General features: G+C 37.0%; 2 protein-coding genes across 2 annotated transcripts in view; one reads left to right on the forward strand and one right to left on the reverse strand.

Annotated features, from left to right (window-relative positions):
* Positions 1–929: 929 nt before the first annotated feature.
* On the reverse strand, positions 930–3,672 carry LOC306904219 (cytochrome c oxidase subunit 8B, mitochondrial). Its single transcript, XM_079473991.1, has 3 exons — positions 3,474–3,672; positions 3,002–3,131; positions 930–1,534 (listed from the first exon to the last, which is right to left on the reverse strand). Exons 1-2 carry the CDS (start codon positions 3,591–3,593, stop codon positions 3,021–3,023), a joined length of 231 nt encoding a protein of 76 aa, XP_079330117.1. The 5' UTR covers positions 3,594–3,672; the 3' UTR covers positions 930–1,534; positions 3,002–3,020.
* Positions 3,673–5,862: 2,190 nt separating this feature from the next.
* btbd7 (BTB (POZ) domain containing 7) overlaps positions 5,863–16,374 on the forward strand; it is a 44,171-nt gene continuing 33,659 nt past the window's right edge. The window contains exon 1 of the mRNA XM_079475108.1: positions 5,863–6,226. The gene's annotated coding sequence lies outside the window, so the exon portion shown is untranslated. The remainder of the gene's footprint in view (positions 6,227–16,374) is intronic.

The raw sequence follows: 16,374 nt of genomic DNA on the forward strand, positions 1-16,374 counted from the left end.
GCACCAGACCAGGTTAATTTAGCAGAATAAGTTACTGTGGTATTGGTTACTGACTCTTGAGTATAAGTTAGTCTCTTTTAGAAACGGCTAGAGCTACCCCTTTTTCGGGTTTGACATACCTCGCATTCTGAAAGGGAAAACCCAGAGTTTTCCTCATTTCAGGGTTAATATTCTAAGGTTTTTCACTAAACCTCCTTTCTCAACCGGGAACCCCACTTTTCTTTTTGTATTTCAATATTGATCATATTGATTCAAATATGCTAACATCTTAAATTATGTTTGTTTAGAAATCCATTTCTGCTCATAAATACAACTGGACCTAAAATATATATTTACTTTAAATATATTTTTTTCTGTTTACTTGTCTGCTTTTTCTTATTTATCAGCTTTAACATCTATTATGGTGGCTTTTGTAATAAATTGTTTATGGTGTTCTTTAGATAGAAGAATAATTAACTTTACTAAACATAAATTATTATTCAACTGTTCTAATGCACCATTATGTAATTCCCTAAAGAATTTCTAATGAACAAGAGGCATCATCCACATCCCATTTTCAACATCAATAAACGCATTACAGATAACAAATAAAAAAAACAGGGTAAAAAAAGCTTGCAACCGCAAAAATAATCACCAAAATCCTATTAAAGAATTCTGAAGGGCTCCCACAGTGTGGGAAAGAACTACAACATAACTGTGTATATCCTCATCCTAAACACAGATACATACACCCCCACCCCCCTCCAGAGCCTTATTATGCACACACACATTTGAACGACGCCGGTCACGTATCTTCATCCCTTCCTCAAGGCGACTTTGTGTGTGTGTGTTCGCATTTAACCATGACCACCGCTCATTTGCAGAACCATGCCTGAAAATATGTAATGCATAAATGTATGATCCCAAACATCAAACAGATCCAGTCCATTCATTCATAATTCTTTTAATGGAAGGGATGTGCTTGAACTTTTTAGTGAGAAGCAGACAACTGCAGTCAGACAGTCCTGGCAGTGTCTTATTTGTGACCAGGAGGGAAAGAACATTCTGTCCCAAAGTTGTGGGAATATCAGGAAACATTGTTTGCTCTAGAGACAGTATTGCTGCTATTTACATGTTAATCTTTGAGAGATCAGCTGCAGTATGCCAGAAAAAGAAGAGAGAGACATGCTGTGTAACTTTCATTATAGATATCAGGTGCAGCTATAGAAAAGTTGCCCATTACAAACTTTATCGAAAAGATCACATTTTCAATCTTGTTGAGACACATGTGAAATATGCTTTTAATAATGATGATAAAACACATTTTGACCCCTTTTCTGTGGAATAGTTGCCAGGGGTTGTTTCGTTTAACTGTAGGTCAGTTTGAATTTCAATATGCAACACTATACTGTACATGTCTCATCAAAAGTGTATAATCAAAAGTGATGATATTATGCTGCGGCTCCAAACATTCTGGTTATGATATGCATTTCCTATGTTTCTAATATGGCTGCCTCCTTCCTTGCATCAAGATTTGAGGAAAGAAACGGTGGTGCTGTAAAGGAAATGGTAGACTTTTGTTTAAACAAGGTTAGGACAGACTGTAATCACAATGAAGCTGAATATCAACATTCCTGCTGTTCTGGAAAAATAAACAAACAATGGGGATTCAGAAGTGCTTGAGACTAGGGTCACAACAGCTTTTGGAGGTTGGATGTATGCTGACTTCCTAAGACTTTTGTGACAAGCATGAAAAGAACAAAAGCATTTTGTACACAAGATAACAGTCAAACAACATCAAAGTGATTTTGGTAACATGACTGAAAAAAATGCAAATCCCCTTTTAACCTATTTTCTTTTCAGCAAAAATTGCATATTAAACTGGACCCTATCTTATAATAGAAAAAACATACAAAGCATTCGATGTACTTGATTTGGCCTTCCTCTGTGTCTTTTAAATTGCTGCTTTGCAATCCACATTCATTTTCTCTCCATTGAGCTGACGTAAGTCTCACTAGCAAACTAAAACCATGTGTGGTGCTTTGCTGACATCTGCTAAACTAAATTCATGGTGACTCTTCTTTTACCACTATCGTAACAAAGGTTCTTAAAACTCCAGGATAGCCACAGCACATTTTCAAGCTAATTGCATTACATTATAACCTAATCTATGTCCCATAATGCACTCCTAGTGAGGTTTCCAATGCTCTGAAGATAACAGAAACTTGACCAATCACGGACTGCACCATGTTAGTGTTTTGCAAGTTACTAAGTACATCAATGTTTTGTGTAGTTCCATCTTTTTGAGATAGATTGCAGCTTTAAAGTTAAATGGCACAGTCTGGACTTGGGTGACAGCTCTCCCGGGATGAAAGTTATAATGGTTAAATTCCCCCAAAATGCCCTTACTATTGTCTTAAAAGCACTTTCCTTTGAGGTAGATGTTACACTGAAGATTTCTTCACTATAGTAGGGGTGCAACTGGGTAAATTGGCCCATTGGCCACAATATGATCTGCATGTAAATAAGGAATTATGTTTAACATAGATGCAGTACATAAAGCAGTCAAATTCACTTCTTTGATTTATTCATAAGTATATCCTGCACAGCTGATCTACCAAATGGCATGCAACCTTCATCTCTGTCTATTTGGACTATTCAGTTTCTGCTCCAAAAAACAGGAAATAGATTTTCAATGATTGAAATTAGGAAATCTAATGATTTCTGCATATACTACTTTTAAACAAAGGTACCAGGTACACAAGGAAACTACGTTATCAACAAAGGCTTGGTATAAAGATATACTTTATTAGAAAAGTGCAGTCTTTTTCAGTCATTTTATTTCATAGATTCTGCTTACAGTAACAACATGTGCCACAGTCTGGAGGGATTAACCAGCACAAAATTACATTACCCATCAGAGCCTAAAGTTATGTTCTAATGCGTGTTTTTCTATATAAAGTCAAATGCAAGTGAATAGGGACAGCCAAGTGGGTCTTGTACACAACATCAGGTAGCTGACCGTGGCAGAGATGCTTTCTTTAAGAAGGTGGAGGTTGTGGTCTCTGGCGATATTCTGGGATGTGGTGCAGTATCCAGCCGGCAGGAGCCATAAGGGCAACAGCAAACACGGACATAATGAAGAAACTTTGCTGCAGAAAAACGAAATTATCCACGTTACACATTTTCTTTTTAAAAATGCCAATGCCAAGCTTCACATAGGTCCTCACTTCTCACCAATCTTGCGAATAAATATTACACTGTGTGGAATCTTTAAAAAGGATATTTTTAAAGATTATTTACCCAAAACAAATAGTTAATATAATATCTAAATGAACGAATAAAAAGTTATAACATTGACATTGTAATTTGACATTTGCCTTACAACAAGAAGCATTAAATACAAAGAGTCATACAAACCAGCCCAATTATCTCCTCAGCTCAAAATAACTGTGTTCATGAACCTTTTAAGATTCTGTAATTGTTTCACTTACCCCAGGTCCAATCTTGTTTTTTGCTGGCTTGCTATAGATGCCGGAGTCACGTTTCTGAAGGAGACTCCTAGTCCTGCTGACAGTAATTGGCTGCACAGCTCCTTTCAGAAAAGCCAGCATCCCAGCAGCTGTATGGGTCAGAACCTGTACGTCTATGGGTGCAACCCCTGGGTTTCCTGCCTCAAGACTGCTGCAGAGAATATGCATGTATCTTTCATATTTTAAAGGCTATCTTCCAAAACCAGCCCACTGTGTGGGAGGGGCTTACACAATATTACCACTCACCCTACATACTAACGTTTCTTCAATGTTTTTGACAATTAATCAAATTGATATAAAACGGATCTGATCTGTCATTGTATTGTTCTGCATTACATGTTCAGTGTCACTCAAGTTGGTCTGTTGGACTGCAAATACATACACTTGCTAAAAGCTTGAACTTCGTTAAACTTTACAGGTGACAGACGAGCATAGAGCTCACTTTGACTTATCACTGTACAGTATGTACAGTCACAGTCCCATAAATATTAACTGTTTTTCTTCTACGATTAATGTCTTGTGCGATTTAATCCCTGCTTTTCTGCCATTAGCTGACAGCAGATAAGTTCACTGGAACATTGGTAACCGACAGACACCAGGCACTGCTTATGGCACATTCAGGGCTGTGTCCAGACAATGAGGCACAAATGACAAGAGATCTGATTAGAGGACCAGATCAAAGGGAGATAAAAGGGCAGAGCTAGCAGTGTGTTCTGTCAGCTGTCAGGGTGGCCTGTGGTCTATAGATCATTTATGTAGCCAATCACAGACTTGTGTTTCATGTTAGGACACGGTTTGCCATTTAAGACCTTAAATGACAGTATTATGTGTACACTGTAGCTTGTATTGCTTTTGTGATATATGTGTATAAAGTAGACAGGATTTTTCTAGGTATTAATGTGGTGGAATCAAACTATTAAACCTCTGAACCAGGACAAAGCCACCCTACAGTCTACAGTTGGTGGTGGTTAATAAGCTTCTCCTACAATAAGTTTGTAAATGAAATTAAATCACGCCACTTTTTTATTATTGAAATATTTGTGTAAATAACGAATTATTCATGGAAATCATAAGAAAGTGTAGGCAATTCATCTAAGCCATCTAGTGGACAAGATGAGTATAATAATGTGATGCTGCTGCCCTCCTATGGAGAGAAAAAGTTAACATTAGGATTAATAAATATGAAATGCATGCAAAAAACACACTTTTTGGGTTTGGAAAATTCTTACTCTACCCAAATTTTGTCACTTCCGAAACACAATAATATATACACTTATAAGAATGATTATGTTTACAATCAAAATTCAAATTTTGTTTCAATCTACTCTTTTAATATATTTTTTGCTATTTAAAAAAATCACATCTAAATCAATAACAGTTTTAACAATATGTGTATAACAACATAAATATTAATTGAACCAAACACTATTTATTATTTCCCCAAATAAAGGATTAAATGTCTCTTTTTCTCACTACTGAAAAAAAGTTTCACAGTGATAAGTTTCAGTCATGACTGTTTTGGTAGTGACCGTTTTTAAATACTTTTCAGCCAACTATAAACTGCTAATCAGCACATGGTTTGTAACAGTTCTGGACAAATGTACACACATTAAAACTAAATTTTATGAAATAATGTCCAAAAAATTTGCTTAATTTCAGAAAAAGGATGTTAGGTAGTGACGTTCCTTTAAGTTACACACCTACTTTTGAACACATTTACTTTAAAATGATAAGACTGGTCCACTCACCATGTAGTTATTAGAGAGGGACGGAGGGAATAAAGAACAATGATTCATCATAAAATAAATTAGGGGTGTGGCTTAAATCTCATCCATTGCACTAAAACATACTGTTTCGGTAGTGACATGAAAATCCGGGACAAATTTTTACATTAAGATTAATCATTTAAAAATAAAATGTAAAATATATTTTTTAACTTCACTTTTTTAAAACATAAAAAATATATTTTTTAAAACATAAAAAATATATTTTTTAAAACATAAAGAATATATATTTTTAAACAACAATGGGGAAATTTTTTATATAATCTTCATAAATTGAAATTTAGGGGTTTGGGTTCGAGTCACCCATCTCTCAATTGAAAGTACCCAATAAATTAAGCGTACGGATATTGTAAAAAATATTGTGGGTTTCGCAAGATGATAGCCGTCGTTGGCATATTGTTGAATGTAGTATATATTATATGAATAAAATGTAGAGGAAATTATAGGTCCAAGCCGCACATACAATTGATTAAACCTGTTCTCTGTCTTATCTGTGCTCAAGCAGATAGATGGCGTAGCGTCATTGCTAACCGAATCCTTACGCTTAGCCCTCCCCTCATTGTTTTACTGAATAAGAGGAGGTTCGCCACAAGACTGTAAAATTTGGTCACGGCGAACTGAAAGCGAAGAGCAAAGACTTTATTTAATGTGTTTTGGTTTTGGACAAACCGTTAAAAAGCGAACAATGAGGGAAATGTAGGACGGATGTTGTAATGTAAAAGTACTAGCAGCAGCCTGCTAGCGCGTCACGTATGTTTGTGTATGTGTGTAAGAATCCGGGGCACGCATAGCCCTTTTTATACTCAATATTACTACGAAAGAAAAGTGCGAGCACATTCGCTCATCTCAACGAATATCAGGCAGTCGCTCAGTTGGATTTTGGCTCGTTTTATGAGCAAGAAGAGAAGAACGGCAGCAAACTTGACTCCGGTATGGTGGAAGACGTTTTTCTCCTTTTTGCTTTGCTTGCTAATCTGCCATAGCAAGCTGCTGAATTAGCTACATTACAGTTGTGCTTTTAGTGTCACCAAAACAGTTACTGACTATTCATCCGTAATGCTAGCTACTATAATCTGACAAACTCAATACAGCAGCCTTTATTTGAGTCTTTCATACTTAACGGTAAGCAAAGATTAGTTATTATGATTAGCTTGCGTGCTAGACCCAAAGGAAACATTAACAACCCGCAAGTTCTTTAGTTTATTATACAAATGGCTTGAAATAATTACATATGGCGTATTTTGACAACTTTTCATCTAAAGGGGATGCAAAGAGCCACCTGAATGCTAAAGGCTCATAAAGCTAAGCTAGCTGAGTATGCGTAGTTTTCAGATATTACAGATACGTTGACTTCATATCTGCAGACACCAGATAAACTGTTGTTTATGAATATGTATCTGTAAAATAAATGTTATAATAAGCGCTTCTGTGCTTTCAAGACTGTTAAGTCATCAGTAGCCACCAACATGTTGTAACCAGCTTCAAATATGTGACTTCCTTGATGCAGGAGATGATCTTTAGTTGGCCAGCATAACGCATACTAATGAGTATGGCTTGTTTTTTTTATTTGTCTGTTTGTTAAAAGCATGCATATAACCTATCAGAGGGATATTTTGCATAGTCTAACATGCCCTCTTCTTGTTAACCTAGTTATTTGCATTTAGAGACTGTTGCACTGTGGCTTATTTTGGACCTGTAATTAGACATGGCATTATTTAGAGAAATGAGTGGACAGGAACATATTTTCCTGTCTTTGTTTTTATGCCACTGTTTACATCGTTCGTAGTTCTGGAAGTCATCAGGGTGTAATTTAGCAATTTTTTTCACTGTCGAAAATGGTTTATATAGTCCCATCCTGTTTTGCCCCATGACAGTTTTGAGAGTTCATTCACCTCAGTCTCGTTCTGTTTCCCACACAGAGCCTATTGACTCCAGTGTTCCCGGGTGCCTTGAAAACCTGTTGTGAGATTGTGCTAATGAAGCATTTTTCTACAACACAAATTGCTTTTCTGGGATGACCGAGGTGGTCACGCAGAGAATTACTTCACGTTACAGGGAATATTCGGGGATTTCAAGTTTTTTTCGTGATCAGATTTCCCCCGAGCAAAAGTAAAGACTGTGATTTGCTGATAGTAGCCTAGTACCTTACCCACGAGAATCCAGTGTAAACATGTTATTGAAAACAAAACCATGTCAAATGAGTACTGTTCTATTTGCCAAGTTAAGAAAACCGTTATTGGTTTCAATTCTGCAGTACGTTATAAACATCTTCAGATGGTTGATGATGGTGGCTCCTGTTGAATAGATAGTAGGGGTTTCCCCTCTTCTTTATGTTCTTGCGATTTAGGTCATCCTTTGCTGTTGTGCAGAGAAATATCATGTGGTTGTGTGATTCATTAAGTCAGATGTTCTTGCAATGGTGCTGCAGTTCTGTGTAAGAAGACGTTTGTATGTTCCAGTACTGCAGTACAAGCATCATGATCGTTTCACTGAAGATCTATGTGCTTGTTCTAAGAAGTTTGATATCTGCAGGTGCAAGACCCAGATGAACTGTTTCCCACATTGTAGTTGCGGAAAGCCTAATATGCATTGTGTTGGCACTGTGCTAGAAATCTGTCGTGCATTAGCAACTAGGGGTGTGACGAGATCTTGTGCCCCGAGATCTCATCACACCACAATTTCCTTACGCAATTGGCATGATGGAGTCTTGGGATTGGAAAAGCGACCATTTTAGTCGCATTTGCTCCCTAAATTTAACCTAAATATATGTGGGGGCATTTGTGTGAGTGCACGTTTAGTTGTGGCGTGACCTGTTTTCAAACTTTGAGTTACAGTGACCGGCACGGCCATTCATAGACAATGTGATTTTCCATCCCGCGGTGCTTCTTTCCCACCGCTTTTCTATGTAAACACGTGCTAGACAGTCAGGTTTCAACCTTGGCGCGCATCTCTCGCGTCTGCAATGCCTCGAGCATTAAGCACTAGTGTTTATGGTGGTTCGTGCTGTACAAGTACAATATAGGAACTGCAAGTTCACATTGTTATTTTAAATGCATTCACAGGCCATCCTCTTTAAAAACGGATCATATGTGCAATGTAAGCATAAAACATGATGTGTTTATGTATTTTCAACTGTTTCTCTCAAGGCTGTGAGGGTTTGTAGTGCTTGTGTATGGTGTGTAATCAGACAACTATCGATTAAAGGCTTTATCTCCAGGTATGATTAGAAAATAGTTTTTTTGTGCCTTTTGTTGCGCGTTCTCTTATCTTGAATCACATTGTGATGGTGTTATGAAACATTGTTCTATGCTCACTTTCAGTACAACAATGATTTGGCTAATTTTGGCGTATGTGTTTTTCACAGAGACATAATGTGCTTGTGCTGCATTGTAAGGGCGATATTCTTGCTGCATTATACTCTACTGACACAATTATTATAATAGCTTGCTTTTATGTGTTTTAAAAATAGGCTCAACAATAAGGATGGTCCAATGGCCTAATGCCAGTATAATATTTTTCATACTGCTGTTACTGCAATGTCCAGCAATTGTTCTTAAAGAAAAAAAATGGATGACACACAACCTTTTATCATTTTACATTGTGTGGCCAGTGAAGGCGAAGTTAAAAGAAAAAAATTCTCATTGTTGAGCCCTGAAATGCCAAACTGGGAGACGCACATATATGTAGAAATCTGAATAAATTGTTTCTCTTCAGTCTATAGTCTTTGAAGGTCACTGCAGTTCTACAAGAGCACTGGCTTGACCTCTGGCTGCTGTTACTGAAGAGAGAAATTGGATGGGGAAAGGAAAGTGGGACATGTTTTCATCTTGTACTCCCCCTTGTTGTCCTTGGTAACCATTTTTCCCCCTCTTTTAAAATGACAGTGTGTCTCAAGTCCCAATATTTCACCTTGTCCAATGGGATGTTTGAGTTCTCGCCCACCTGGGAATGAAGTGCTCACTTCCTTTGTCTAGCTCTCTCATCACCCACTAATGAAACCTAGTACTGTGCAAAACTAAGGCTGCAGCTGGGGCTTCATTTCGAACTGCTGAAAGTGAATGCTGTTTCGACACTCATTGTCATCGAAATGTCATTCTGTCTGTCAGATCTTACAGGAGTAACGTTGCATCATAAAAAGTTATGCTCATTAGCGGCTTTACTGTATTACATTTTGTGAACATTTCCCAAAATCAAAGTGTAAACCCATTATACATTTCTATCATAATCCACATTAACATCATAGCAGATTCTGCTAATATTCCAAGTAAATCAGAGTTCACACACACCTCACAGGAGTGGCCTTTAAGCCATAGCTGTATTTCTGCTATCTATTGGGCAAACTTTACATGACATTATTATACATAAGAAAGAACATGATATGATCGGTAAATTACATCTCTTAATTTTATTATGAAATTAATGTGTTCACAAGCACCTCAAAGAAGATGCATTGTTTGTATTTTCAATAATGTTATTTTGCTTATAAAATATATTTTTGCTGAATTAAAATCCGCTCATGCAACACAATTCTTTAATGTTTTCACAATTTTCTGTAGTGTTGCAATTACATTAATTAATTTGATTACATTAATTGAAAATTTCCATACAAATTTTTTTGTGCAAGAAGAAAGACGACTTATTTAAGTGTTTAATGGATGCATTATCAAAATGTAGACGAGACTTAAGTTTTCACAACATCAAATGTTTGGGTAAAGTTTTAGGGAAACCCTAATGTAATTCATCACATTACATTTACATTTAGTCATTTAGCAGATGCTTTTATCCAAAGCGACTTACAGATGAGGAAACATTGGAAGCAATTATAACAACACAGGCAACAAAATACATAAGTGCATCAAACTAGTCCATTAAAGCCTAGCACAGTATAAAAAGCTAAGAATAGTGAGGTTAGTAAGTGTTTTTTTTTTTTAAAAAGGGAAGGGAAGAGACTTAGGAAAAATCAATCAGCGACGTGTTGACGGAAGAGATGCGTTTTTAGGCGTTTTTTAAAGATGGCAACCGAGTCTGCTGATCTTGTAGCAGCTGGTAGATCGTTCCACCAATGTGGAACAGATCCAGAGAAGGTACGGGAGAGTGACTTTTTTCCTTTTTGGGATGGTACCACTAGTCGTTGTTCCTTCACAGCAGAAGTGTTTAAATGGTTAAAAGTTTGAATCATTTTCATATACAGCTGTGAATGGTCTTATTTTATACATATTTGAATTTATTTCTTGTGTAGTAAATTGGAACTCATTATAAAATATTTGCTCATTATTCATGAAGGAATACAATTACCACAGGATATTTTTCTTCGTCAGTGGTTCATCAATATTGGTGTTAATTATTTATTAAGTACGTCTGATGGACTGGTTGCATACGATATGCTGCGATAGCCTTTAGCACTTCCTGGGACCATAGGATAAGCACTAGAAATTTTTGTACTTTTTTTTGCCAAGATCCAGAAAAGTACTAAAGACATTGTTAAATTGGTCCATCTGCGCATAATGGCTCATTTGAATTTTTTGAAGCGACGAGAATGCTTATTTTGCGAAAAACAAACCAAAATACCAATTTATAATCTCCTCTGTCTTCTCAGTGTATGCCGCGTGTTCACGAGATCACTTCTTCGTCCTCCTCTTGGACGAGAGCACTTTGACACATGCGTATTAGGTTTGTAAGCTGCATGGGGCTTGCCTCCATTTGGACGCCGGCACTCTGATTGACAATGCGGAATGTGTTAAAGTGCTCTTGTGAACACTGACAAGACAGAGGATATATATATATATATATATATATATATATATATATATATATATATATATATATATATATATATATATATATATATATATATATACATAAGTCTGTATTTTGGTTTGTATTTCGCACATAAAGCATTCTCGTTACTTCAAAACAATTCAACTGAGCCACTATGCACGGATGGACTAATTTATCAACGTCTTTAGTACTTTTCTGGACCTTGGCAAAAAACTGACACCATGATGTCTATGAGGAGGCCTGGAAATCTCTCGGATGTCACCTAAATTATCTTTATTCGTGCTCTGAAGACGCTGGAAGTTCTCTAAACATGTGTAATGTCATCGCATAAAGTTGATTTTTGGGTGAACTTCCACTTTAACCTTCAGTGTTTCCCCCTAAGTTTACAGATTTGGGGGGGTGTCACTATTAGCGGTCTTCAGCCCAACCCGATCAGCAAAAATTCCAGAGCAAATTGCTATTAAGTCAGTAAACAAGTTGCAAAAATAATTTTTTTTGTCTTGCCTATTAACGTGACTCACTCGTACCGGATTGTGATGCAATTCATTGCTAATGTGGTATCCATGTTATTCCTTTCTTGCCAATTGAACGAGCAGCATTACTTTGCTATTATCTACGTGCTATGAGCCGAGTCTGAACAACAATTTAAGATATAACAAGACGCTTAATTTATATTTATATAAACATGGAATGCGTGCGATAGTGGAATAAGTCTCACCTTCTTTATAAAAGAGACAAACTTCAATTGTTAAAGTCACTGCTTAAGCTCCGGTTGCCATAGCTGTGCTGAATTCTGAGTCTGACGGTGACTGGTGCTGCTGACTGAGTTCTGACTGAGCTCGCTCGTGGTTTTTTCACCTAATTTTACCAGTTGAAACTAAGTTACTAAACCCAAATGGTGCTAATCGACTCCGGAATTATAAAAAGTATTAAATAGACCTGGGACCCGAAGTAATAGGATTTGGAACCGCTAACCAGTTAAAATATAGACCCGAACCCATACCGGGTCCTCTGTGAAGACCTCTTGACTATATTTTTGCGGAGGTCCGGACAATACTTTTTAAAAAATTATATTTAATTAATTGAGCCCAGTCGAAAGTGTATATAAAAAGTTAATATTTAATGATTTATCAGGCATTTTATTTTATATTCTAATACCCACAGTATGCATGAAACATAGAAAGGCATGGTAACTGAGAAGATGTGTTGTAGGGCTCTGGTGCTAAAGGGAAGTCCTAGTGGCCTATTTTAATATTTAAAAAACTACTGACAACAAAATGTAATGAACTGAAATGAATTTATCATGAGCAGAAGTACTTACAAAGTTACTGACAAGTAGCCTTCATGCCATTCATACTATAACTGATTCTAAATAATCTCTGATTTAAACATGATTTATTATGAAATGCTAATGACACGCTGATTATTAATGATATTTATATTATTAATATCATTAATCCTAAATGTAGATGCAAGACGTTAAGGTTTATAATCTGTCACAAACCTAGATAGCAAACAGTAAACTGACTGAGCGCTTAAAATACTTTATTAGGTTTCTAATGCATTATGAATACTTAAGCATTGTCGTTTACTTAAGCATTTGAGTAAAATTGTCCATTTATTGATCTGATTTTGATGTCTGCAGGACTTTATATGAGTCGCGTCTTTGAGGGGAGCAGCATTGCTCGCATAGCGGAAGGGTTAAAATGCAGCACATTTGGCGCTAAATAAAGATATTAGAAGATATAGCGGAAAAACATAATAAACATAAAGGAGTGCGCGTGATGTGTACATCTCAGTTATGTAGACGCGCTGTACTTGGACCCGGAGCAGAATGATTTTTGCCATTTTACCAACATGGGAGCGTTTAAAAATGCAAATATTTGTATCTGCTTGCTTTTCAGGTGGTTGACACAACATATTTTTTCACACGCGTTTCTGTCCGCTGGGGGGAGTGTGCTTTCCTGTGTATGTGCGCTCATGTGTCTGTGTGCGCGCACACATCGGGCGGAACTTGATGCCGAGAGCAGAGAATTGTAAATGCCTAAGCCATAAATGACATGCTGCCGTGTAAATAAGATAAATACCATAATGCAATTTAGTCTGTTTAGTAAAAGAAAAAGGTAAAGATATGTTCTATAGGAAAGGTTACCTTGAATGACTTTTCTTGTGATCCGGTACTATATAGAAAATAAAATCAACTTGACCTTCAAGAGAGGCGGGGGTGCTGTTGAAGGTTTGGTAGGGGAAACACTGACATTAGTTGATGCTTGAATTGATTGACATATTTTTATAAAATTACCTCAATCATATTAGTATATTGAATGATTTCTAGCCGTGTAAACATGTAATAATCCCCACCTTCTGAATTGGCTCTATCTCTCTCTCCTCTCCACCTAGCTGGTGTGTGGAGAGCGCCTATTAGGGCTGATTAATCGTTCAGCCCTAATAGACTTGAATTATCTGTTCAAGATGTTTTTCTTTTCTTCTTCACATTGAAACGAAGACCAAACAGACAGCAAAACTGGACATTTCATCAACTTTCTTTTACTTGATTCAAGCCCCAGGCATGGGAGGTGGGTCCAAGGGATGCATTCACCCAAAATTGAAAACTCATCAATTAATCATCCTCATGATGTTTCAAAAATGCATGACTTAATTCTATCCATGCAAAACAAGAGGAAATTTTGATTAATGTTGACGCTGCTCTTTTTTTCTTTCACACAATGAAAGTGAACGGTGATTTATACTGTCAATCACCAACATTCTGTCCAACATCTATTGTGCTATTATGTTTCATTTCGGAAAGTTTGAAACGATATGATGATGAGTACATGACAGAATTTTCATTTTTTGGGTGAATCGCTTTCAGGAATATTGCAATTCTCTTGATGTTTGACTCTCGTTCAGCATTACCTCTCTGGTTTCACATCACCCTTGTATAAGATCCTGCAGGCTTTTATTCATTTCAAAGGCATGAAATAGAGAAAAGTGGTTAGCTGGAGTGCGTGTTCCCAAACCACAACTTAATTGTGAAATGGCCTGCAAGGAGAGTTGCGGTTTGGGTTTTGAGATTCGCTTTCCTTGGCCCAGACAGAGGGCTGTTTGCATTTACACAAGTTTTAATGACACCGTATTGAGCAATAAAGAAGATGCTTTCGTTTCAGTAGTCAATTGATTGATTGTTAGTTCAAAATGTTTTTGCACACAGCCAAAATTCTTGTGCTGCTCGTGTGAACTCCATTCTAAATGCTACATGTTGAGGACCATCTACAAAGTTGATTCTGAGTTATAGCCTCAGCAGAGATTACAGAACAATTCCTTAAAAATGCTCAAATTTTTTACTGACTGGCTTCACTACTGCAATGACAGGAGGCTCTCATCGACCCATTTAAGGTTTTTGATAATGCAGTAGCAGTCTGCCCTACATCATGCTTCAGAGACTCCATGTTCTGCTTGGATGAGAGTGGATTCTTCGCACTGTCAAGCTCACTTAGATTTGGAGAGAAATGCTGGGATCCTGATCTTCCTTTCCACGTCCTTGTCAAACTGTGATTGTGAAAAAGAAATGAGGAACAGATTATACACTGATCAAAAAAATTAAGGGAACACTTAAATCACACTGTATTAGATCTCAATGAGTGAAATTATTCACTCTTAAAACTATTCACTTATATACTTTGTCACATTATTTTGTTCTCCAAACATTATGCAATGGTCTATGAAAGCCAAAATTATAAACTCATTCAGGGCAGGAAATACAGTAAAATCAGTCATATTGGCTGATTCAACTTTAAAAGTCTGAACTCCCAACAATGTCTATGCATACTCCTGATGAGATATCCTCTGGGATCTCCTCTCAGATCAAAGCATAAGTGATTTTTATTAAGTTTATGGTGCTATTTGATCCCAGACATTCTCAACTGAATTGTGGTCTGGGGAACGTGAGGGCCAGTCAATGTCATCAGCAATCAAACTAGGGTTCGGACCAGGCATCGAACTAAATGTGAAACCGAGCTTAAGACTCTGAGGCTGGTGCTCCCCAGACCACCCTTGCTGCTGCCTCTCCAGTGTACCTGTTGTCAATTTTATTTGCACCAAAACAAGTGAATAGTTCTCAATCACTTATGCTTCCTAACGGGGTTGATTGATATTCCTGAAGGTTAACTGACTTTGTGTTATGCTGTTACATTTTGTTGTCAGTAGCTTTTTTTCATATTAAAATTGGCCTCTAGGACTTCACTTTAGGACTAGGCTTTTTTTCTTAGTTACCAGGCCTTTCTATGTTTTCATACATACTGTCGGTATAAAAATATAAGATAAATGGCCAGACAAAACATTAGATGTTAACTTTTTACATATTTTTTTTATGTTGGGAGTTTTACATATGGGCTCAATTGATAATTTTCTTTAGATAAAAAACAGGATTGTCTGGACCTCTGCCGCAAAGAAAACATGGAGACCGCACAACAGCCTCCCCAAAGCCGTAAACCTTGGGGGAACACTGCCTTCAGCGCTTATTCACAGTGAATCTTAAGTGTGAAGTTGCAAAGGAATGAACACATCTCACTTTTCATGGCTGTTCTGTTTGTGTGAATTGCTCTTTTGTAGAATACCATCAGTTTTGGTTTGGGCATGTGTTGAGATAGTGATATAACTGATGCATAGGCAGGTAGATGGAAGGAGCGAAGCTCAAAAGTAGCTCAACAAGTGTGCATTAGATGAAGGTTAAGTATTTTGCTCCATGGCAAAACAGAAGCGGTTAAAAGTCCCCACCCCATGCAGTCATAGTCCTGCGATTAACCTATTTCCATAACTCGAATATTCGATTAGGTTATTTAAATATAGAACATGCAATGGTGCAGATTTTCCCCAAATTTTTGTGCAGAATTATCATGAAAACAGTGCAGATTCCGTATGGCCTTACTTATGAGGAAAATTACTTTAAAAAGAAACTTGATGTGAGAGGGAAACCTATGAGAGGGAAGATGTACATACAACAGGATAACTTAAAGTACGTCATTTAAAATGTAAGTTCATGTTATGTGGCTCTTAAAAAATTTATATCAAAAATATAATCATAAAAATAAATGACCAGCCAGAGACTGGAATTAGATGTTTTTTTGAAAGTCTAATGTCTTGCCGATTCCAATGCCGATCTTCTGTTGCCTGCGACACTGGCAATAACGTCACAGCCGTCAGTACACATGTAAACGTGCGTGTGCACAGCCTGTCTTTCGTGGCTCGTTTATAATCTCATGCGTGTCCACCCGCGAGTCTCTGTTGACTGACACGCAGCT

This window comes from Barbatula barbatula (genome assembly GCF_947034865.1).
Source record: "Barbatula barbatula genome assembly, chromosome: 15".
NCBI classification, from domain to species: domain Eukaryota; kingdom Metazoa; phylum Chordata; class Actinopteri; order Cypriniformes; family Nemacheilidae; genus Barbatula; species Barbatula barbatula.

Coding starts and splice junctions, on each gene's coding strand:
- LOC306904219 (XM_079473991.1), bottom strand. CDS start 3,593: ATGCTGGCTTTTCTGAAAGGAGCTGTGCAGCCAATTACTGTCAGCAGG. Junction 3,132..3,473: donor AAAACAAGATTGGACCTGGG/GTAAGTGAAACA, acceptor GTTTTTCTGCAG/CAAAGTTTCTTCATTATGTC.